General features: G+C 45.8%; 1 protein-coding gene and 1 pseudogene across 7 annotated transcripts; one reads left to right on the top strand and one right to left on the bottom strand.

Annotated features, from left to right (window-relative positions):
* Nucleotides 1–2,005: 2,005 nt before the first annotated feature.
* Nucleotides 2,006–8,952, bottom strand: LOC146892472 (interferon alpha-inducible protein 27-like protein 2). Of its 6 annotated transcripts, none has more exons than XR_015739205.1 (9): nucleotides 8,822–8,952; nucleotides 8,550–8,603; nucleotides 7,756–7,907; nucleotides 6,916–7,047; nucleotides 4,377–4,406; nucleotides 3,352–3,513; nucleotides 2,843–2,980; nucleotides 2,529–2,710; nucleotides 2,006–2,099 (listed from the first exon to the last, which is right to left on the bottom strand). XR_015739205.1 is itself a non-coding variant. In XM_087911553.1 (7 exons), the coding sequence occupies exons 2-7, from the start codon at nucleotides 7,871–7,873 to the stop codon at nucleotides 2,589–2,591; spliced, it is 702 nt and encodes a 233-aa protein (XP_087767679.1). In that variant the 5' UTR covers nucleotides 7,874–7,907; nucleotides 8,640–8,658; the 3' UTR covers nucleotides 2,006–2,588. The 6 variants fall into 6 exon arrangements, 1 of the variants encoding a protein (XP_087767679.1); XR_015739204.1 differs by lacking the exon at nucleotides 8,822–8,952 and adding an exon at nucleotides 8,729–8,744; XR_015739206.1 differs by lacking the exon at nucleotides 8,822–8,952 and having other exon boundaries at nucleotides 8,550–8,708.
* Nucleotides 8,953–13,727: 4,775 nt separating this feature from the next.
* On the top strand, nucleotides 13,728–24,080 carry LOC148120459 (uncharacterized; annotated as a pseudogene). Its single transcript, XR_015739166.1, has 5 exons — nucleotides 13,728–14,115; nucleotides 14,605–14,756; nucleotides 15,528–15,663; nucleotides 19,920–20,092; nucleotides 23,816–24,080. The product of XR_015739166.1 is annotated as an uncharacterized LOC148120459 (transcript).
* Nucleotides 24,081–24,179: the final 99 nt, after the last annotated feature.

Here is a 24,179-nt window from a genome sequence, read left to right as displayed (position 1 = left end):
GATGGACCCTTTCAATGTTGTCCAGAAGAAGCCTTAAGGCCTGCCTGGCCGCAGGTGTCAATATTCGGGGAGAGGTTGGGTCAGGATCCCCCAAGAGCATATCATACAATGGTTTTAAGACACCTGTTTTGATTGCTAGTGAGGGGTGTATCCACTGTATGTCTCCCAGTAACTGCTGTCAATCATGTAAGGTTTTAAGATGAGACGTGTTAGTAGTTAATTTTTTTGGTTTAATTCCATCCACGGCCAATTGGTACCCTAGGTAGGAATATTGGGCTTGCATTTGGACCTTCTCAGGAGCTATGATCAGCCCTGCCTTCTCTAAATCCTATTGCATTTGAGTATAGAACTTTTGACAGCTGATCCCCCGCGGCCTTGTTTGGCAGGGCTTTCCAAACTTTGCTAGCCGCTGTAGCCATCTGGAGATGTACGGCAGGATCGAGCACAATTTGATTGGCCAAATTGGTATAAGCTCCTGCTCCAGTTAGCATGTCTAGATTACACTGTGCCTGTCCCGCTTGCACATTTAACCTAGCCGTTTGTAAACAATTTTCTTGATATTCTCCCCTCCACAATAAGTAATCTCCTCTCGATAGTACCGCACGGCATAGCTGCTGCCAATTGCTAGGTGTAAGATTCAATGCCGCAAAAGACTCTACCATGGCCAGAGTAAAAGGGGCCTGAGAGCCGTATACCGACATGGCCTCTTTCAATTGCTTCATCTCCTTAAAGCTCAAGGCCACATGTTGTCTCAGCATCTGTCCTGGATTGTTAGGATCAGGTACCTCTATAACCGGGGCAACTGTGTGCTGGGGCCGGAAACTGACACCTCCTCTTCTTCCTGAGTCCTCTTCTGCCTCCCTGTCAGCTGTTGGTCCCCAACGAGACTCCCTCCTTCCCCATTAAAAGCAGGCGGGGCTGAAGGCACACATAAGGAATCCTTCGCCTTACAGCACTTCAGCCTTTTCTGAAGTACCTTAATTTCCTGCGTTAGCTGTGCTTCCTCATCATATAAACTATTCTCTGTACTGGAGCTGAGGCTGTCTTTCCCATTTTCTGACTCAGAGGTTATTGCTATCTGATATTGTGCCAGAAAGCGGGTAGACTTTGTGCTAGCCTTAGTCCTGCGCCAGATTCCAAAGTTGCCCCTGGCACCTCTGACATTTGCTTTTTGTCCCAATGCGACTCTGCCGATCCTATGTACCAGCGAGTTTCCTCCTCCTGTATTTCTTCAAGTATCTCTTTAGCTGCTATGACCTCCGGTCTCACTTTCACTTTATCAGTAAGTAGGGCATCGCAAACCAGGCGCCATAGCGAAAAGGTAGATATAGGGACACTATTGGCACCCTCCTTTTCCAGCCGTTTCTGCAAATCTGTTTTTACCTGTTTCCAATCAGAGATGTTCAAACCTCCACCTGTCAAAAATCATGGGCTTGCGGCGACTATATTCTTAAGAAAATCCTCTATAGTTCTCTCTTTGACTGTGGTTCCTTGTTTCTCTAACAATTTAAGTATCTGATATATCAGGTCTCTCTTACTGCTTGTGGATTCCATTTTACCCCAATTCGTCCTTACCGGTCTAGGACGACCCCTTCTTTCTCAGATCTGGGTGGGAACCTCCACTTTGCCGCACCAGCATGGCAACTGTCGTTCTGAGCGAGGGACGTTGGGATTAACACACAATACAACTTCAGGTTCTGCAGACAAGCCTTTATTCCACTTTTACAAACAGTATATATAGCCCTCAGCAGGGGGGGCCAAGACAACAAAAGCAGGAAGCTCATCACCATAACTCAATGGCTTAGGGGTAAACATCCTTAATAAATTGCTCAAAACAACAGACTGTTCCTGTTTTCATTCCTGTTTTCTACCAAGTGCAAGAGTGCAAAAGAGATCAAGTGGGGGTGCGAAGGCCTGTCCTCTAGGGACCCAACAGCCACAGTCCCTGCTCAACCTTCACCACACAAACAGTGTACATGATGATGAGGAAAACGCTGGCAACACCTTGGTTTTATTTTTTATTTCCAATTAGGATTCTGACACTGGCAGATCGTCTTCTGGCATTAACTGATCCCTCCCAAGGTTGACCAACCAGGGAGGTGTGACCCGTCCAGCAGGCCAGGTTATTTATGGGTCTCGAGGGGGCCTCACCTGAAAATAATGGGGGGCGAAAGGGAAAGGGAACCAAGCGCGTAAAGAAAGACAAAGTCAGTCTGAGATGCGTCAAGGCTCCGTTTATTGCAGGCACAGTTTCATTTTTATAAGGCAGTTCTTGCAGGGAGGGGGTGAGGGCAGAGGGGAATGGAAAGCTTCCAAGCCCCAGATGCCCAGGTCAAAGAGGAAGTAACTGTCTTGCTTCTATAATCTATATGGCATATCTTGCGGTCACATTGCTGTGAAAACTATGCCACAGCTGTCTGCACTTTTCTGCAGCAGACTGATTATGTAACAAAGGTGTGAAAATATGAAGGAGGTGTGAAAAGTTGGCCAGCTCCTCTGGCTTGGGGGTCTTTTGGTCCCTCACAGAGGTGTCACCTCTGCTTCCCTGTCCTCTCAACAGAGAAGAACTGGATCTCACACAGGTGCCATTACACTATCCAGAAGAGAAGATCCTGCACATCCCAAGAGGACAGATCTTTCCCTGAGGTTAACGGATCACTCTCTGGGTTGGAGATGCTGGGGGGTGTCTCTTCTGCTTCCTTGTCTGCTTCTGTGAGGAGAGAAAGGGTAGATATCTTAGAGACGCCATTATGCTGACACAAAGATAGATCCTTTAGATGCCAGGAAGACAGATTGTCTCCTGGGGTTAACTGAACGTTCTCTAGGATGGACAAGCTGGTACCTGTCCCTTCTCCCTTCATGTCCTCTTCTCTGAGGAGAGAAGAGCTGGAACTCTGTGAGATGCCCATCACACTGGCCACCAGGGCAGATCCTGCAGAGCCTAAGAGGACTTTAGATGACACGGAGAGTCCTGCAGCTCCTGAGGAAGAAACAAGTGATGAAAAATGTCAGATGGGATCAAACTGGGTCCCAGAGGGTCATCATGGCTAGCATCAATCAGATGGCCTAAGGCACAAACTCTCCACAACATAGCTACTTCCAAAGTCTCTGGGATCTGTGTCCAGCACAATTACTTTTGCTAGAAACAAAAGGAAGTCCATAATTGAACTCTAGGGATATCATCCCTGTCTGTTAGGGAAGTAGGCTGGACCCAAGGTGGAGCTTTGTCCCCCAGATAATCCTTCCCTCCCTCTTCAATCTCCCCTGCTAAAACCCTGACAGAAGACAAAGCAGGAACTGAGAAGCTGGACTGTGTTGCCTTCTCTCTAGTTCTCCTGCCATGATACTTACCCACTGACTGCAGAGTGGCCACCAGGCTACCAGCTGCGACTCCACCCCCATTAGCAATAGCTGACAAGGACATCATCTTAGCTGCTAGAGAGGAGGCAGCAATTCCTGTCCCAGTGAAGCCCACAGCGCCCAGCACGGGGGGCACAGCAGCGACGGTCATGGCTGTGGGAAGAGGCTGGTGTCAGGTGGATTTGGGGAAAGGGACCCACAACAGCCGGGGTCAGAACAGAAAAAGACTGCTGGGGTCTGGAGAAGGAGAGGATGAGCAGAGCAGACTGGGTCAGGGCTTTTCCTCTTCCCTCTAAGGCCTCCTTAGGGAAGCCCAAAGCACAGGTGGAAAGTGGGGCCAGAGGCAGCTCTGAACCAGAGAGCCAGGACTCAGGAATCAGGGAGCATAGGCAAAGAGTTGAAGTTTGTCACTGAAGATAGAGTCCTGGGCTGGCTCTGATGGGTAGGAAGACCTTCACCAGGAAAGTTGCTGTTGAGGCCTCAGTGTCTGTCCTGATATGGTCTCATATTTGGGGAAGAGATTGGCCCAATGTATGTGTTTGCAGAGGATCACATTTTTCCCAGGAGACAGGAGATCCAAGGGAAACAACCACTGAGGCTGGAATGAGGCGTCAAGAGCCCTGCTGTGTTTGTGTCTCCAGTGAGCATGTCAGAAGCCAGCAAGCTGATGCGGCCTGCATAGCATGTGTAGTATGTTCCAACTCTCTCATCTCAGACATACAGCACCCTAGTCATCTCTAAGTTCCCTTAACAAGGTCATTTTTATAGAGGAAAAGTAGGAGCTTGAAGGAGTTTCAATCCATTCCCCAGGCATCAAGGTGACTATTCTTAAACAAGAAAGGGGGGTACCTGCTACAGATGTGGCCTGTGACTACAGTCACTCCACCCTTGTGTCAGGACCATTTCTTCCTCTCATCTTCAGCCTTGCTTAGCACCTGCAACATGGGCTGCTTCCTGGCTCCCTGTTTACAGGGAGGGTGGCAGTAGACCTGTACCCCTTCCCTGAAGATACTTACCTCCCCCAATCACAGCAACAGCAGCCTTGGCTAGAAAGAAAAAGAAAATCCTGTGAGAGGCTCAGCACTGTCCCCTCCCCCATCCGGCTTACAGGAAGGACTGAGCCCTGTCTGTTCTTCCCTGAGAGAGAGAGAGAGATAGAGAGGACCCACATGCATCTGTCTGCCCTGAGGAGGCACAGGATGCTTGGCTCTGGAGAACTTAGACATCTCACATGGATTTGCTCTGTTCTTCCATGATTTGCCTGCTTGCTGTTTGCCTGTTGTGGGGAAGGAAGTCTGATGTGGTTACCTTTTCTTTTCCCTGTAGACCCCAATGCAGGTCAAATTCAAACTAAACAAAACCAAAACCAGCTGGGGACACAGACTGATAAGGAAATGACGGTTGTGGCTCCATGAAAAAAGAGAAAAAGAACACTATTCCTGTGGGTATCACTAGATAGCATGTGATAGCCTCTCTCGGTGAGCACAGAGTCCTCGGACTGTCATTGGCAGTCATGGTTTGATGATGGAGGGCTTATCTGTCATTATGGTCAGGAGCACAACAGCAGGCAGGAAGTCACAGGAGGTTTTTGAAACCTCAGAATCTAAACCCAGTGACACACCCCCTCCAACAAGGCCACACCTCTTAAATGTTCCCAAAATCTTCCACCAACTAGTGACGCAACAGGGTAATATGTGAGTCTTTGGGTTCTAGTCTCATCCAAACACAATAGCTATGATGGTGGGTTCTTCACTTCACATTGGCTGCTTCACATTGGTTGACAGGAAGCAGTTTCAGTGTTTGCCAGTGTGGATTATCAGACACTCTCCTTGTTCCTACAGGAAGTAGAAAATCTCTAGGGCAGAGAAAGAGGTACTTCTTGGTAGGGTCTAACTGAATCGAGGCAGCACATCTGTGATGAAAACTTGTGAACTGAATGTTACTTTTTTTTTTGTTTTGTTTTTTAGGCTACAGTGTTTCTCTGTGTAGCCTTGGCTGTCCTGGAATCACTGTCTAGACCAGGCTGTTCTTGAACTCAGAGATCTACTTGCGTCTCATTTCCAAGTGATGGGATTGCAGGCATGTGCTACCACCACCCGGCTGAAGGCTACTTAAGAGACCTGCTTGGGTGAACTGAGGTACCAATTCATTGTTCACTTCTCCAGGAAGCCTTTCCAGATCCCTTTGAACAGAATTCATTAATTTAAATATAGAGCTACCATATTAAGCCTTATTTGGGCACACATGATTTCAAGGCCTAACAGTGTGAGCCTCCAGGCAGCATGCAGGATCCTGGTCCCCAGCAGACACTTGGGCCAGGATTGAAAACTCTGAAGCTGGTAGTGCCAGGAGGTCAAAGGTAACGCAGAGAGCTTAGGCAGCTCTCTACTGGCCTATGGGTTAAGCTAGGGAAATGGAAGCCAGGTTTGTACAAGGCAGGTACTGAATTGCCAGGAGTGTTACCTGGATGGCATGTGGAGTCATGGCTTATGAGCATGGTTGGAAAGCATCTGCTGTTCACTGGAACTGGCAAGCAGGGGAGGTAGTTACCAGGCTGCCCTGGCCATGAAACATGAAGGCCTTTGCTCCAAAAGAAGTGCTATCTGTCGCAATAACAGCATGCTGGGCTCCACTGAAGGCCACAGAAGTAGGCAAGTGTTTTGGAGATATTAATAACTTCAGTCTTGGGCTTCTTCCCACCATCACTCCCACAACTCTGAATTTCCTTTTAATTTACTGGCCGTGGCAGAAGGAAAACCCTCCAATTCCTCCTGCCCAGGGCCTTCAACAGTGGCCACTCTGGTCAATGAGGAAGAATAATGACAGGCATGGTGACTGTGCCAGCAGTTTCAGTATTGAGACAACGGACAGGAAATCTGTCACAGGCTTAAGGACAATTATTTTTACTGGGCGACATGCACAGTGACTCCTAAGCTAGCCTGGGTTATAGATTCAGCCTTTGCTCCAAAAAGGGAGGGCAACAATGTTATCTTCCTCTGAGGCTATTAGAACACTTTAAGGAACTTATCATTGTACTAGGTTAAAATTGAGGCATGAATCCATGCAATAATATCCTACTGATCCTAAATTATCTACTTTTCTGGATTCCCTAACGGTGCATTTTTGACAAGCAGAAAGGAAAGAAAACTGTTGCCTGTTGTAGTCCTTGTTTAGTCTTGAGCTTTCTCCAGGATCCTGGCATATACCTCAGACCCCTGGCATGGGAATTGTATTAAAACTAGTCTGAACTCCAAATCCCAGCATGCTAGTTCCTGACTGGTCAGGACCACTCCCACAGGGTATTTACGTGGGCTCCCAGAGGAGAACAAGCAGTTTCCGGTTTGCATGTGCTCCCTGCTTTCCTGTCCTCCTGCCATGAGCTCAGCCTCCCAAGAGCATTGTACTTAATAAATGATGGGCATTTTAATTTGGTTTGATCTGACCTAATTGGATTTCATTGCGTCAGCAGAGATGCCCCTCTTCACATTTTTTTCTAACTGTTCTCCGTGGCAATTCCGGGCTCAAGTGGGCTGTCTGATATGCAGGGCCACTTACCTCCAGTGGGACAAACAGCCAAGACATAGGCAGGACCCCCTGACAGGATGCTTCCAGCCTTCAGTGCTCCCAATGCAGATCCAAACACAGATGTTCCAGAGCCCAGGGCAGTCTGGGCTAACAGGGTGAGCCCTGAATGGATAATGTTACAATTTGGGAAGTGTCAGAAGCACATCCTCCATGAATTACCTGCTGTGTGGTCTAGAGAAATCCTCAAGTGCATCTGCCTGGGGATAGAAAGGAAAAGAACACTACCTGCACAGAAGACTGTGTGTGCTTTGAGAATCCATGTCTCTAGGTTCTTCTAGGGACACAGGTGGAGAACCATGCAAAAGATAAAATCTGTCTGCAGAAACACACACACACACAGACACACAAACACACAGACACACATTGACACTAAAACCCTGAAATTTGTGCGTGAAAGAGAAGATATCTGTGAGGAAAATAAATAAATAAAAGGAAAGAGGGGCCCACACACACTGGAGGAAGGACTGCAGGGTAGAACTTTTGAAATCGACACCCTTCCTTGTAGATTCAGAAGGTCGAAAGTTTGGAAAAGAAAAAATGTGAATTTTTCTGGTACATCAGAGACATGAGAACAGAATATAGCACCCAGATCCAGACCCCAGGAACCAAGTTCTCTCAGTAGAACCTTATGAGGCATGTAGGTCTGTGCTGTCAGGGAATAAATGCCCAGGACGATGCTAGGGTCTGGTCTCCTTCAGGGCTTTCTCAGAGATGAGGCCAAGTGTTTGACAGTGGGCAACAAAGGGCAGGATGCTGTACTCTGAATCACTATCTCCTCACACCCACTCTCGAGCCTCCTTGGTCACTTACCTTGGGAACCAGCTAGAATGGTGCCCGAGACTGCACCTCCAGCTTTGGCCATAGCTGTTGAAGCTATTATCTTGCTGACAAGGGAAGCCACTAGTGTGCCTGTTCCAGACAATGCCATGGAGCCCAGTAGAAGATTCAAACACAACCTGAATCTGTTAACGGAATTGGAGTTTTGCTGAGGAGACTGGGGACCCAGTAGTGGATTCCCACCATCCAACCTGGAAATCCCTGAGACTCCAGGATGGATTGAGTTCCCGGTCAGAGTTATTGGTAACAGTGCAAAATCCTGGACCTGTTTAATTTGGGAGCTCAGGAACCATTTCAGTCACTGCAAGTGATTTGCACAGAGTGAACGGCTCCATGGCAAAGACATGCCCGTCCAGCTCCTGACAAATGACAAGCTCTCACGATGTTGTTCTAACCCTTGGAGCTCATCTCACCTACTCTGGAGCCTACAGGGGCAGCTGAAGCCTTGGGTCCCTTCCTCCTAGCTAGGCACTCTTGATGGTGCTTTCATGACAACAAAAGATGGGTCAGAGAGTGAGGGTACACTGGCCTCCTCTCAACCTTGAAGGGACTAAGCCACCAAGGCTAGAGGCTCCAGGAAGGAGCAATCTGTCTCCTGTCCTTACCCAGTATAGGTTTTCTGAGTATCCTGAAATGACACTTACCACCACCAACCACGGCCCCACCCTTGAATCTCTCCACCACTCCACCCCCGCCATCTTGAATCTGTTTCTGTTAAATTCACTTTTTTTTCAGAGTGGAAAATCTACCCTTGCTTGAAGACACACCTAGAGATGCACAGCTGTCCATTAAATAAGTTTCCTTTTCCTCTGTTTCCAGTCCTGAAAAAAAAAAATCCACTCTTGTTGAAGACACACCCTGTGGTCCAAGGCTGCTGATGAGACAGTTTTCGTTTTCCCTGTTCTCCCCAGTTCTGAAATAAAATCCAGTCTTGTTGAAGACACACCCAGTGATCCAAAGCAGCCAATGAGATAGGTTTCATTTTCCCTGTTCTCTCCAGGCCTGAAAAAAAAAAATCCACTCTGATCAGTCGACAGACCCAGTGATCCAAAGCAGCCAATGAGATAGATTTCGTTTTCCCCAGTTCTCTCCAGGTTCTTCTGTGCTGTAGCCAGGGCAGCCTGGATAGCTGAGACTGGTGGGGGTGGGGGGTGTGCCGGGAATGAGACACAGAGGTTTCTTTTCAGGTGGAAGAACAGTAACCTTTATTTTGCCCAGCAACCTTTTATACCTCTACTGCTTCTGTGGAGACCCACCGGCCAGAAAGAACACAAACATCCTTGTCAATTACAGACCACAAGGAAGTTCCACTTTCAGTCAGGGGGAGTAAGGACAGCTGGATCACAACACTTCTGGGGTGGAAAGAATATGCTATTATTCTATAACTGTGGCCTTCTGAGTGTTACTGTGTTTACAATGTATTGTAACATATTACTTCTCTGCTGGGGCTGTTTTTACCCCAACCCATGACAGTGTCCTGTAGGAACTGAATGCAATAAAATTGATGTTATGAAGATTTATTAAATAATCTTGCTTAGGAACTATTATGCCACATTAAGTGGAATTTATCTAAAGAAGTGCTGCTTCCAATATGACTATAAAAGTTCAAGTTATATAAACAGGTTTGTTGTAGGTTGTCATAAAGAAAAGTTTGTTATATAGTGTAGAACCCTCACCCCTTTTTCTCAACGGGGTGAGAAGAAATTTCCTAGCAGAATGTTTTCCCAGGAAGAGTCTGGTCTTCCCCTCCACTACTGGGGAGATTCCAAGCACAAGGACACTAGGCCCAGACTAGCCAGCCACCTGGTATAGGCTGATAAAAATGGCCTAACTCAGGAACTCTCAGAACAAGGAAAAAGGTGACTTAGCAGGATGGGAGGGAACAAAAGTCCTTGCACCCGGTGCCAAAGCAGCTTCAAAAAGCCTCTTTGTAATTATGTCTTTAAAAGCTTACCCCACAGAGGAGATACAACTCCTCTCTCTACCTCACTGTACTGGGGTCAGGAGACAGGGGTTCCAAACATGTTTGTATTATGCTGATTAAACCTTGCTTATTACAGTCTGGGCCTCTCTGGTGGTCTCTCTCTGGGGGTTGTAATCTGGGCACAACAATAGTTGAAGTTTCAGGTTGTTGAGAAAGTTTCTGCTATTGTTCACCGTGATCGACCCCCACACCCCCAATTAGGCCCCATTCCCATAGCAACAGGAGACAACCCTGACTCTCAATCAACCATTAGTTCCCTCCTCAGGGAGCATTGCAAGGTCACAACTACCAGTGGTCCTGGTCTGCCATCAAGGTCCCTGATCTCATATTAGGTGGGCAAGATGGACCTGTACCATAGCCCAGGAAAGGAATTGCCAGCTTCTGGACTGTGGGCAGGGTTCAGAGGAGAGTTCACAGCATTGCGAAGCTAAGACTTTTTGCTATCTGAGGGTGTTAGGGAAAAGGAAAAAGCACACACTTTCCTGTTGACTTCACTCTTTATTTTCTCATGTTGAATTCTGCCACCTCTGTTTGTTCGTCACAGCTTATAAAGACCCACAAAACCTTTCAGGCTTTATATCTGAAGGTCGCATGCCATTTCTTAAGTAAATGGTAAGAAACAGAGTCATAATAAATCCAGATCAACGGTCGCAGGAAGGAGCATGTTCTCTCAGTCAGCTCCCTAATTAGTGGGCTGCAAGCCTAAGCTGCAAAATGAGGAGTCTTTTCTTATCTTACCCATAGAGGTAGGCTCACAGAAGTAAACTCCTAAGTAGACTAGGCGTAATAAGGAAGTTGTGTGCTATATTCTGTACTACTAAGTGTATAAACATTTTATACATTTTTGTGGTTAGTGATCTTAAAAGCAGGACGTTCTCAGCCTGGAGACTGTTTCCAAAGGGTGATTGCTGTCAGAGAGAGAGGCAAAGCTGAGTCAGTGCTCCCCTGAGAGGACCTTGCAGTGTGAGTTATAGGGCAGGGGTGGGGCCTGAAAGGCAGATGAGTTCATGCAGCCTTCTCCAAGGCACGGTGACTGTAAAAATATTTGAAATCTTACAATATATTTTCTGTCCTGCATGTAACCCTTGACCATGGAAAAGGAAACTTGTAATGCTTGCTTGGGGCTATGACGTTAGTTTATTTTTTGTAGCCCCGGCCTGTTAGAGAACCTGTTGGGACCAGCCCCAACAAAAAACAGTTCTAACCAGGGTAGAGGCGTGGGAAAAACAAAGACACAACTCACACAACAGTATCAAGACGGAGTTTCAGGGATTATTCAGATCCCGAAATCGCCCACGTTTATATTTTCCAAAAGATTTTATACCAAAGGTAATCTGGGGGAGAAGGTAACAAAAAGCTTTATTAACGTTCTGTTGCCTAGGTAGCGGGAATGACTCAAGTCACGTTTCACGTATGTCCACTTGGTCACGTAGGCTAAAACACCTCCTCACCAAGTGACCTCATCGTTACAATGGAAGGAGCAGAATCACATTAGCATATCCTGGCACCTCAGGATGACGCTGAGTTTTCTTTACTTCATAAGAGCCAGGCAACCATCTCCTGTGTGGAAGATACAAATTGTGCCTGTAAGTCTTTGGACTTTGTTTCTCAGAGCCAAACTTTTTTGCCATAATGTTTTATGAATAATCATGCTCCTGGGCTGGAGAAATGGCTCAGCAGTTAAGAGCACTGACTGCTTTTCCAGGGGACCTGGGTTCAATTCCCAGCACCCACATGGAGCTCACAACTGTCTGAAAATTCAGTTCCAGGAAATCTGACATCTTTACACCAATGCACAGAAAAGAGCCGGGCAGTGGTGGCACATGCCTTTAATCACAGCACTCGGGAGGCAGAGGCAGGCGGATTTTTGTGAGTTCGAGGCCAGCCTGGTCTACAAGAGCCAGTTCCAGGACACGCTCCAAAGCTACAGAGAAACACTGCCTCAAAAACAAAACAAAACAAACAAACAAAATACAAAACAATGCACATAAAATAAAGATAAATAAATCATAAAAGATTTTGAAAAAAAAGTAACCATACTCCTAAAGGCAATAAGGCAATAGTCTCCTGGTTAAAGGAGAGGAGATCACCTGGGTTGAAAATGTTTTCTTCAGCTGGTCTAGAGCACCTCTTAACAATTTTATACTGTATCAAAATCTAACCTAAAATTCTTAACAAATGTGTTAAATTCAAACACTCACAGGACATGTCAAACTTTTCCTAACATCTTACAAGCAATTACAAATATTACCAGGTCACCGGGTGGATCTGGTTAATGTTCATTGTCCTGGCCAGTACTGAATAAGGCTTGCTTCAAATTTGGCAAAAAAAAAAAAAAAAAAAAATTGTGGTAGAGGTCTTATTCCTCTCGGACAGAATGAACACCCTCCCAGAGGACATTTGATGTAGTAAGTCAGTAAAATTCTGAAGTATTATCCCTTTTGAAGGTTCTGTTTTTATTGCAATAATATGCCTTCCCTGTGAGAAATCACTCCACATCTGTGGAGATTAGTAAAGGAAAAGTGGGAGGAGATTGGGCTCAGTGGTTAAGAGTACTTCTGCTGGTGCCTACGACCTGGGTTCAATTCCCAACACCCACATGGAGGCTTACCACCTCCTCAGACACCAACTGCACAGATATACATGCTGGCAAAACACTCATACACATAAAATAATAAAAATGAATCTAAAACATTTTTGAAGGAAAAAGTTCACTAGTAAACAAACAAATAAATAGGCTCAGAGGATCTGGCCATGCATTTAGGATTTGGCCACGAATAGAAGATTTTACTAGTGTCTTTACACCATAGGCTTAGCATGCCACACATGTTGTCATCCTTAAATCTCTTTGAGTCCCAGCCCTAGTGCTCACACACTTTCAACAATTTAAACTGAGACAGGAGATTGCACGTCTGGTCACGTGAGCAGGCAGGAGGTTTATGCAGCAGAGATAGTGTCAGAATCACTTCTTAAGTACATCAGCGTTGTTCTTTTCAGATGTTTGTACCCAGGTCCATCTTGCCACCTGCAGGATCAAGCCTTTCCTGATGTGAGGCCAGGGGACTTGATGGGAGACCAGGGCTCCTTGGTAGTTGTGACTTTGCAATGCTCCCTTAAACTGCCCTTTAGAGGCCTGTTCTTTGATGTAAATGGAACTAATGGATGATTCTGAGTCAGGGTTCTCGCCTGTTGTTGTGGGAATGGGGCCTAATTGGGGAGGAAGAATCTTGGTGAATAGCAGAAACTTTATCAACAACCCTAAACTTCAATTATGGTACCAACTTTTCTTTTTTACAGTCTGTAACAAACCTGGTTATATACCATTCACCTTCTAGTCATATTGGAAGCAGCACTCCTTTAGATTAGTGTGACTTAATATTTTCTTAGCAAGATTATTAGTAAACTTTCATAGAATCAATTTTATTTCTTCAAGTTTCTACTGCATCACTGTCATGGGTGAGGAGGGGTAAAAAACTGTTAAGCCTGAGTCCTGAGACCCCGCCCCCCACCCCATTCCCCCACCCCCCCACACCACCAGCAAGACCACCATGGAGTCGACTTGCGATTCAATTATACAAGTTTCTTTATTGTACAGACTTACAAGCCCTTGTCCCACACACCCGGTACAACTGGTAAGGGAGAAAGGCTCCAAACTCACAGTGCAGGGGATCTTTAAGGGGAAAAAAAAATCCCAAGTAGGGAGTTACATACCTTGGCATTACCGGATTGAGTAGGGGGATAGCTGGCTCTGAGTCAGTCAGGAGGAGATTTTTGTAACTTTCCACAAAACCACCAGGTAACTGTAAAAGAAAAAACAAAACAAAACAAAACAAAACAAACAAACAAACAAACACAACTGTTTGCCTAGCTTCTGGTTGGCTGTCCTCAAGTCTCTGGGCAACCAGGCAATTTTGGGGCCAGTTGTGGCTTTTCTCTGAATTCCCAGCTACATGGAGTGGGGTTCCTGCTAGGTTAGACTCTCGCAAGGATCAGGCCTGGGTTTAAAATGGCTTTAGTCTTATCTCTTCAAAACAACCCTGGCAAAGAAGTAATATGTTACAATACATTGCAAACACAGTAACACTCAGAAAGCCTCAGTTATAGAATAAGAAAGCCCTGGAGAGATCAAGGAAAACGAAACCCTCTCACTGGCTACCTTCCGTCATTGTGTGAGTTTTCAGCCACAGTGGATGTTTTCCAGGATTGGAGAGAACAGGAAAAAAAAAATGAAAACTGTCCCATTGGCTGCCTTGGATCACACTGGGTGTGTTTTCAACAAGAATGAGTTTCCCAGGCCTGGAGAGAGCAGGGAAAAAGAAAACCAGCTCACTGGCTGCTTGCATCTCTAGGTATGTCTTCAACCACAGTGGATTTTCCACTCTAAAAAGAACTGGATTTTCCAGAAACATATCCAAGATCCAGCAGGGACTGGCGGAGGGTAGGGATGTTGTGGTTGTTGTTGGTGGGTATCATTCCAGCTTCCTCAGGAAATCTCCCTTGGGTGAGGTCAGGAGACAGATAGTTCCTTCCTGAAGCCCTAGCCTCAGGTGGCAAAGGCCCTCCGTGTCTGAAGGGAGGCCAGTGTACAGCCCCTCTCTGACCCTCCTTTTGTTTTCACAGAGGAATCTATCATCAAAGCTGTTTACCCAGAAGGGAAGGGACCCAAGGCTCCACCTACCTCATTAAGCTAGAGGGTAGGTGATATGAGCTCGAGTTAGGGGTTACCACCAATTCTGAGCAGGCAGTCTCTATACCCTGGAGTCTCAGAGTTTTCAACTGATTGGTGGGAATGCACCTCTGGATCCGCAATCTCCTCATCAAAGTTCCCCTTTTCACAGGTTTGGGTGGTGTTTGGAACCTCTACTGGGCTCCATGGTGCTGTCTGGAACAGGTATGGTGGTGGCTTCCCCTGTCTCGAGGATAACAGCTTCAGCAGCCATGGTCAAAGCTGGAGGGACAGTCTCTGACACCATTCCAGCTGGTTTACAGGGTGAGTGCCCACGGAAAGTTCGAGAGTGGGGAGGAAGGGGGCAGTTTCAGAGAGTACAACATCCCGTCCTCAGCTGCCCCCTGTCACTCCTCCACTGTGCCTTATCGCTGAGAAAACCCTGAAAGAGATGAGACCCTAGCATAGTCCTGGGCTTTGAGCCCCTAAAAACACAGACCTACATGCTTCATAAGGTTCTCCTCAGAGACCTTGGTTCCTGGGTCTGGGTTCTGTATTCTGTTTTTATGTCCCTTGGATTTATCACAAGAATTTACCTTCTTTCTTTTCTTTTTTCTTTTTCTTTTGCTAAAGGCTTGTCCTTCTAGATATATGAGCTCAGGTCTTGATTTCAACAAAGTTCTACTCTTCAGTCCTTCCTCCGTGTGTGTGGCCCTCCCCACTTTTGTTCATTTCTTCTCCTCACAGATCTCTTCTCTCTCACCCCCAAGTTTCAGCCTGCTGTGTCAATGTGTGTCTCTGTGGGTGTGTTTCTGCAAGCAGTTTTTATCATTTGCACGACTCTTAGTTCTCAATGGATAACATTGTTTTATTCCTTTGCTTTTCTTGAACTGAGGCTGTAGAATCCCCCAGTGTCCCTAGATAGAAGAACCTGGAAGACATGGACGGCTAAATCCACACACAATCTTCCAGTGCTCTTTTCCTTTCTGTCCCCAGGGCAGACACACTCACGTGTTTCCCTAGACTCCAAACCACACATTTCACGGGGATGGGCTTCTGATTCCTCCAAGATGACCTGTGTCCTTCTCCCACCAGGGCTCACCCTGTTAGCCCAGACTGTTCTGGGCTCTGGAGCATCTGTGCTTGGATCTGCTTTGGGAGTATTGAAAGTTGGAAGCATCCTATAGAGGTGCCCTGCCTGTGTCTTGGCTGTTTGCCCTACTGGAGATAAGTGACCTTGCGTATCAGTCAGTCCTCCTTGGACCCCAAGTCTGCATGGAGAACTATGATCAGCCACAGCTTGCTTTCCTTTCTTCTTGTAAGAAATGCAGGTGGTTAGGGAATCCACAGGAGCAGTAGAATTTTAGTGCACACATTGAGGCCTCAATTGCTAGCCTATTACACTGATAAATTCCTTGAATTATTCTAGTGGCCGCAGAGGCAGATAACATTGTTGCCCTCATTCTTTTGGCTAGTTCAGGAGACACTGTGTATGTAGTCCAGGATGATTGCCCTTAAACCTGGGTCAATTTTCCTGCAAGATTCCTGAGTGCTAGGATTATTGGCACAGCCACCATGCTTCTCAATATTATTCCTTACCTGACTGGTGGGGACCATTGCTCCAAGGCCCTGGGCAGGAGGAATTGTGGGAGTTTTCCTTCTGCCAGGGGCAGTAAGTAGGAAGGAAATTCAAAGCTGTACAAAAGTAGGGACATGGGGCTGACGGTGGCATGAGGCCAAGAACTGTAGTTCTAAACACCTTCAAAAGGTTTGGCTAATTCTGTGGCCATCAGTTGAGCCCAGCATGCTGGCAACCAGACAGATAGTGCCCCTTTTCTGTGGGTGGGTCTTGCTGTCTCATGGCCCAGGACAACAAGTTTCCAGGCAGCCTGGTAACCATCTCCCCTGTTGGACATTACAGTTGAATGGCCAATGCCTTCCTAAAATATACTTGAGGTCCTGGGTCCGCATCCCTGCAGGTATTCCCTAAGGCCACTCATACCTGCCTTGTACAAACCTGGCTTTCATTCCTCCACCTTTACCCCAAGGTTAATGGAGAGATGGCTAACCCTCATGGTTCCCTTTGACCTCATGGTCAAAGCGCATCTTCAGAGTTTTTAAATCCTGGCCCCTGTGCCTAGGTGGGACCAGGATCCTGGAGCCTATGTTGGGAGCTGAGCTCAGATGGACCTAAAGAAGGCTCAGGACAGTAGCTCCATGACTAGAGTAATGAATTCTGTTCAAAGGAATCTGGGAAACTTCCTGGAGGAGGGGACAATGTCGTGGAGCCTTAGTTCATCCGAGCATGTTTCTCAAGTAACATTGAGATGAACATGTTTGCATCACAGGTGCTTGACCTGGATACAATTAGATCCTCCCATGAAGCACCTCTCGCTAGCCTGAGAATTTCCTACCTCTGTGGGATAAAGAGAGTATCTAATAGCTGACACTGGCAAATGCTGAACCTGCTTCTAATTAACTAGAAGCCCTACGGTGGAGGGAGGTGCTTTGGGAGCTCCTTCTGTTCCTTCAGCCAATAGCCTTTAAAATACCAGCCCACTTGGGCATGGTCTCTTTTGTTTTAAAAAACAGCAGTAGCCTTGCTCTCTCTTTCTCTCTCTTGCTTCCAGTTCCGCTTCCAGCTACTAGACTCTGTTCCTGGTCTTGCAGAGGGCTGTTGTCTAGGACACTTATCTGTAATTTTTCCCCTTAAATAAATAACTCTTTTATTAATCATAATTCCAAACTGGTGTGGGATTGTTTTGTGACTTACATCCACACCTGGCGCCCATGTGGATTTAAATGCCATGCCTCCCGGGCTCCACGAGCCCAGACAGTCTCTGCCCTCCTGGTTTGCTCTTTCCTGAGTGGTTTTTAAATTCCCGTTACAATGCAGCGCAAGTCAGAGCACAAGCAGTTGCCAAATGCTGCAACACCACGGGACTACTCATTGTTGTGTGGCAGCATATGCAGCTTCCGGTTTGCTGTTTTCTACCCCTGGAGTCTAGGTTTCTGGCTCCATGTATGAAATTGATTTAATTACATTTACTTTGTTGAGCAACTCATATTTTCCAGTATTTAACAAATACCAAGTGGACCCTGAAACAGGGCCCCGATTCTGTCACCTTTGCATTAATTCTAGTCGCGACACTGCCACCTGCTGGATAACAGGTAATATGGCAGTTTTCATTTCCAATGCAACTTTTACTGCTTCTTTTACTAATACAATGGATTATATCCTGTCTCTGCCTCCCGAGTGCTGGGATTAAAGGCATGTGCAACCACTGCCTGGCACTGGGTTTAGATTTTGAGGTTTCAAAAGCATCATATGACTGCCTGCCTGCTATCATATTCTGGACCATAATGGTAGTTATGCCCTCCATGAATCAAACCAGGAAAGCCAACTACAGTCCCAGTACTCTGTGCTCACTGAGAGAGGCTACCACATGGATTCTAGCGACACCCACAGGAATAGTGTTCTTTTTCTCTTTTTACATGGAGCCACGACAGTCATTTCCTTATCAGCCTGTATCCCCAGCTGGTTTTGTTTTTGTTTAGTTTGAACCTGAACTGCTTTTGGGGGCTGCAGAGAAAAGAAAAGATAACCACATCAGACTTCCTTCCCCACAACAGGCAAACAGCAAGCAGGCAAATAATAGAAGAACAGAGAAAATCCATCTGAGATGTCTGAGTTCTCCAGAGCCAAGCAGCCTGTGCCTCCTCAGGGCAGACAGATGCATGTGGGTCCTCTCTCTCAGGGAAGAACAGGAAGGGCTCAGTCCTTCCTGTAAGCAGGATGGGGAGGGGACAGTGCTGAGCCTCTCACAGGATTTTCTTTTCCTTCCTAGCCAAGGCTGCTGTTGCTGTGCTTGGGGGAGGTGAGAATCTTCAGGGAAGGGGTGCAGGTCCACTCCCACCCTCCCTGTAAACAGGGAGCCAGGAAGAAGCCCATGTTGCCCCAGGAGACTTCCCTGCAGGTGCTGTGGCAAAGGTGTAGATGGGATGAAGGAAGTGGCTAGAAAGAAGGACCTGGGACTGGAGGATGGCTCAGAGGATAAGAACACTTACTGGCCTCTTCCAGAGGTCCTGAGTTCAATTTCCAGCACCCACATGGCAGTGTACAATTGCCTGAAAGTCTATCTCTAATTGAGCCAACACCCTCACACAGACATACATCAGGCAAAATACCAATGTACATAAAATAAAAATAATCATTAAAAATTAAATAAAATGCTTTTTCTATAAGCTGTCTTGGTCATGTTATTTCATCACAGCAAGAGGGCAGTAATTATGATAGTAACTTTGTCTTGAAAGAGAGAGAGAGAGAGAGAGAGAGAGAGAACTGAAACAAGGAAGTCTCAGGGTCCCGTCTGACTTGTTTGTCTATGTTTGGTGGGAGGGATGAGGATTAAGACATAACTGATAGAAGCAGGAGGGCATCCACTGCATACTCTGATTCGCCAAATTTATTTACCATATCCCTTATCTACCCCAATCCAAAAGCAGGGAGGGCAAAAAACTCCTTTACCATAATATAAAGAACACATAAATGTGATTACCTCCTCACATCTCAAAACACCACCACCTAGAACACAATATCCTTTGTCTAAGCAAAGCATTTTAAACCACACCTTAGGTCAAAATATCCTGCCTATAACCTTGATGGAGCAAGAACAGATCTGAACTCTCTGAAAACTCATTGACGTGGAAGGGATTCACTTCTGTGGTCCTCCACAAGGAGGCAGTGTCGTGCAGCCAGAGGCCACATCTTTAGTAGGTACTCACCACTCTCAGTGAGAAAGTCACCATGGGGCCTAGTGAATGTATTTAAACTCTTCTGAGCTCCTGTTTCTTGGGAAAAAAAAAAAAGAGCCTGTCAAGCTAACTTAGAGATATCTAGGGTGCTGTATGGCCAAGATGAGCAGAGAGTTGGAACATACTAGACATGCTATGCAGGCCCCATCAGCTAGCTGGCTCCTGACAAGCTCACGGGAGACACAGCAGGACTCTTGAAGCCTCCTCCTGTCTCAACAGTTGTGTCCCATGGATCTCCTGTCTCCTGGGCAAGATGTGATCCTCTGTAAACACATACATTGGGCTTTTTGCTTTGGGCATACTTTGCTCTTATCCCAGCATTAGACCAGGACAGACACTGAGGCACCAGCAGCACCTTTCTTGATGAAGGTCTTGCTACCCCTCAGAGCCAGCCCAGGACTCACTCTATCTTCAGTGACAAACATCAACTCTTTGCCTTTGCTCACTGGTTCCCGAGTTCTGGATCTCTGGTTCAGAGCTGCCTCTGGCCCCACTTTCTACCTGTGCTTTGGGATTCCCAAAGGAGGCCTCAGTGGGAAGAGGAAAAGCCATGGCCCAGTCTGCTCTGCTCATTCTCCCTTTTTCCAGACCCCAGCAGCCCCTCCCCACTTTGACCCAGTGTGTTGTGGGTCCCTTTCCCCAAATCCACCTGACACCAGCCTCTTCCCACAGCCATGACCGTCGCTGCTGCCCCCCCCCCCCCGTGCTGGGTGCTGTGGCCTTCACTGGGACAGGAATTGTTGCCTCCTCTCTAGCAGATAAGATGACGTCCATGTCAACTATTGCCAATGGGGGTGGATTTCCGGCTGGTAGCCTGGTGGGCACTCTGCAGTCCGTGGGTAAGTGTAGTGTGAGACCACTTGTTTGTTACCAGCTTCTCAGTCCTGAAATAATCACACAGAAACCATATTATTTGCAATACTTTTGGGCCAACAGCTTAAGTGTATTTCTGACTATCTCATATCTTAAATTAACCCGTCTCCATTAATCTGTGTATCGCTATGAGGCTGTGGCTTACTAGGTAAAGTTCCAGCATCTGTCTCTGGCAGGGTTACATGACTTCTCACTGATTCCACCTTCTTTCTCGCAGCATTTGGTTGAGTTTTCCCCACCTAGCTAAGTTCTGCCTTGCTATAGACCAAAGCGGTTTCTTAATTCATTAACCAATAAAAGCAACACACAGACAGATGGACCTCCCACACCATTTCCCCTTTTCTGTTTAAATAAAAAAGTTTTAACTCTAACATAGTAAAACTACATATAACAGAACAGGCATTAAACAAGATTACAGTTACAATATTTATATCTCCTTTATCTTTTATCATAGCTAAGGAAAACTATATCTGTAACTGTCTATTCTTCAATTCCATCAAAGACTCCAGGAGGATATACTATTACCTAAGTAAACAGGAAGCCCATTGTAAGCAACTTTCAAAACTCCAGTGTAGTAGCAAGTCGCTAGCTCATCCTGGACACTCAGAACTGAAATAATCACATGGAAACCATATTAATTAAATCACTGCTCAGCCGATTAGCTCTATCTTCTCATTAGATGACTCTTACGTATTAATTTAACCCATTTCTATTAACCTATTAAACTGTGTATCTCCATGTGATTGTGGCTTACAAGCTAAAGTTCCAGCATCTGTTTCTGGTGGGGCTACATGGCTTCTCCCTGACTCTGCCCTTCTTTCTCCCAGCATTCGGCCTAGCTTTCCCTGCCTAGTTCTGTTCTTCCCTGCCATAGGCTCAAAGCAGTTCTTTATTCATTAACCTATAAAAGCAACACAAAGACAGAAGGAACTCCCACACTGTGCTAGAATTGACAGAGCCATCTTGCTACTTGGACAGTCATCCAAAGTTCTCCTGTAGCATTGCAGCATCCAATCTTCAGCCTACAGGCCCATAGTGTCTGACAGACTTTTCCATGAAGCAGGAAATTTCAAAGTCAGTTCCGCCTATATTGGCAGTTTGTCAGTCACTTTTTTTCTATGTCCTGCATAATGTCTGCAGATCTTTCATGTAGCAGGAACCCAAAGGTCCATGTCACCTTTAGGCAAGTTCAGCAGTCTTTTCTCTGTGGGTCCTGCATGTCTGGTTCATCAGGCAAGAGCAGTTTCTTGCCCAAATGGCTAACAAACTCCATAAGGAGCCTTTTAGATGCCCATCTTCTTCTTGAAGTGATTGGTGCTTCCAGGAGCAGATGTGTCTCACTGTCATGAAAAGTCCCAAGTTCTTAAACATTTTAAATGTCATATTCTGAAGTTCTCTGAAAGATTTGAAGAATACCTAACTGAAATATATCTCTCTATATCTATAAAACCTAACGAACATAACTACAAACTTGACTATTATGGATGATTTTCAATTAACCTATCTTTCTTAATTATACATTACATTTTTAAATGAACTGTAAACACAATACTTTAATCAAGAGCAGAAATATATTTAAAATATACATAACAAAATTGATCTTAAATTTGTATCAATAAATCAAGATCCATACCAATGCAAAGTATACATCTCTATAGCATATCCCCCTTTAAATGTAAACAAACATTTATAAACAATATTTGGGAATTTGGGCATAGTCCTCTCCAAACTGCTTCCTGCTTTTTGTTGTGTGAAGTAATTTTGGGGGGTGTTCATGGCAGCCTTTCAGGGGCTCCTGGGCCATCAAACTACATTAACCTGGAAAGAATCCATAGGTTCTCATCCTCTGTGGAAACAAAGGAAAAACCTCCTTTCCAAAGCAACAAATTCTTAGACCCAAATTCTGAAGTCATGATGCCTTTAGAATATATATGCAGGCTTATCTTAGCAGCCCATACAATGAAATGTCTCTCTGCACTTAGTTCCTTCACAGTCAAAAAATTCAAAGAAAACACAATAATATACATAATCAAGACTCTCTTATGTATATTCCATCTTTATGTGGCTTATTTTTCTTACTCTACTACTTTTTCTACAAGTTTACTATTTATTTTATTATCTTTACTCATTTACTCTATGACTACCTGTACTCTATTATATTACATTTACTATCTCTTACTCTTTTTCTTCTCTCTCCAAAGCATATGTACATTTATCCAACACTGTGTCTCATTTAGAGTTCTTTTATGTCTGAATCTGTCCTATTGTGTATCTGTAATCCTTTTCTGTCCTAGAGAGCTTTTAAAATGGTAAGCAGCTTGGGCACAGAAACCCTGGGTTCTGACGCCACCTCTCTCTGCTTTTCAAAATGGCAGACACACCATTACCACCAGTTCTGGAACCGCCAGGTAGGAGCCGTGCTCATCACTTTAATTCTGAGAAGGGGGGTGCAGCACATAAACCCTTTTTATCTGTGTAATTGATAAATCTGCCCTGCAGCACAATGCATGTCTTGGAAATATCTCTGCGTATGACAGCAGGAATCTGCGATGCTCTCCTGCTTGTGCATGCCTAGTAGACCTGATCCTGCCGCCTGCCCAGGCAGGAAGCCCTGAGGTATGGCCATGGTCTCAGCTACTTTCCTGCCAACTCTGAATGGTCACACAAGCATCTGTGCCAACAAATGCCATTCAAGTACTCAGCTTCCTGAAAGACAGCACGGTTTGTGCTGCCGTTTTGAAACCGTGTGGGGTTTTTTGTTTTTGCTACAACCACTGAATCAGGAAGACCTCTTTTAAAGGAGCTGTGGCATGCTGCCAGCCAGCAGAGGCCATCCAGAAAAAAAAATGTGGCTAAACTTTGTTTTTTAGTGTCTAGAATTCATCTCCAGGCCCTCTCAAGTTTCATGTGGAATTAGCTAGTATGCGTTAGGTGCCAATTTGTTGTATGAGACTGCTTGTTTATTCCTGGTTGTTCAGCACCTAAATAACCACACAGAAACTGTATTAATTAAATCACTGCTTGGTCTATTAGCTCTAGCTTCTTATTGGCTAACACTTACCTCTTAATTTAACCATTTTTATTAATCTATATACCACCACATGGCTGTGGCTTACCCGCAAGGTTCAGGCTCATCTGTTCCCAGCAGTGACTGCATGGAGTCTCTGACTCTGCCTTCTTTCTCCCAGAATTCAGTTTAGTTTTCCCTGCCTAGCTCTACTATGCCCACAGGACAATGTAGATTCTTCATTCATTAACCAATTGTATTCACAGCATTCAGAAGGGAATCCACATCAGATAAGTGTCATGGCAGGAGGACGAGAGGGAGAGTAAGACACAGTCCAGGTTCTCAGTTCCTGCTTTACCTTCTTTCTGGGTTTTAGCAGGGGAGGGAGAGGAGGGAGAGAAGGATCCCTGACCAGCTTGTCTGAGTTTCAAAGCTCCACCTTGGTCCAACCTTCTTCCCTACAGAGGGGATGTTATCCAGATGGATTGATATCCCCTGGAGTTTCTACATTGAGACATTCTTTGTAAGTAACTGTGCTACACACTGATCCTGAGAATTTGGAAGTAAAGAGGATTCTGTGGAGACTCAGTGCTTCGTGCCATCCTGAATGACCTGAAAACGATGACCCTCTGGGACCCACAGTTTCATTCCATCTCACGTTTTTCATCCTTTGTTTCTTCCGCGGGAGCTGCAGGACTCTCCGTGTCATCTAAGTTCCTCTTGCGCTCTGCAGGATCTGCCCTCATGGGCATCTGAGTGTCCTAGCCCCTCTCTGCTCTGAAAAGGGGACATGGAGGCAGAGGTGACGCCTCCAGCTTGTCCAAGCCAGAGAACAATCAGGTAACCCCAGGGTACAGTCAGTCAACTCAAATACCCAATTTGGAATAAGAAATAAAATGGGGTTGTTGCCAGCATTTTTCTATACCATGTGCGCTGTTTGTGTGGTGAAGGTTGAGCAGGGACTGTCGCCTCTGTTCCCTGAGGTGGGGTGGGTTATACTCACCTCTTTCTCCCACCATCTTTTCACAGAGACACAGGGGTAGGTGAACGCT

Source organism: Myodes glareolus, chromosome 11 (genome assembly GCF_982192425.1).
Source record: "Myodes glareolus chromosome 11, mMyoGla1.1, whole genome shotgun sequence".
In the NCBI taxonomy this organism is placed as follows: domain Eukaryota; kingdom Metazoa; phylum Chordata; class Mammalia; order Rodentia; family Cricetidae; genus Myodes; species Myodes glareolus.
Note: the sequence above shows the minus strand (reverse complement) of the source record. Positions and strands in the feature narration are given on the sequence as shown.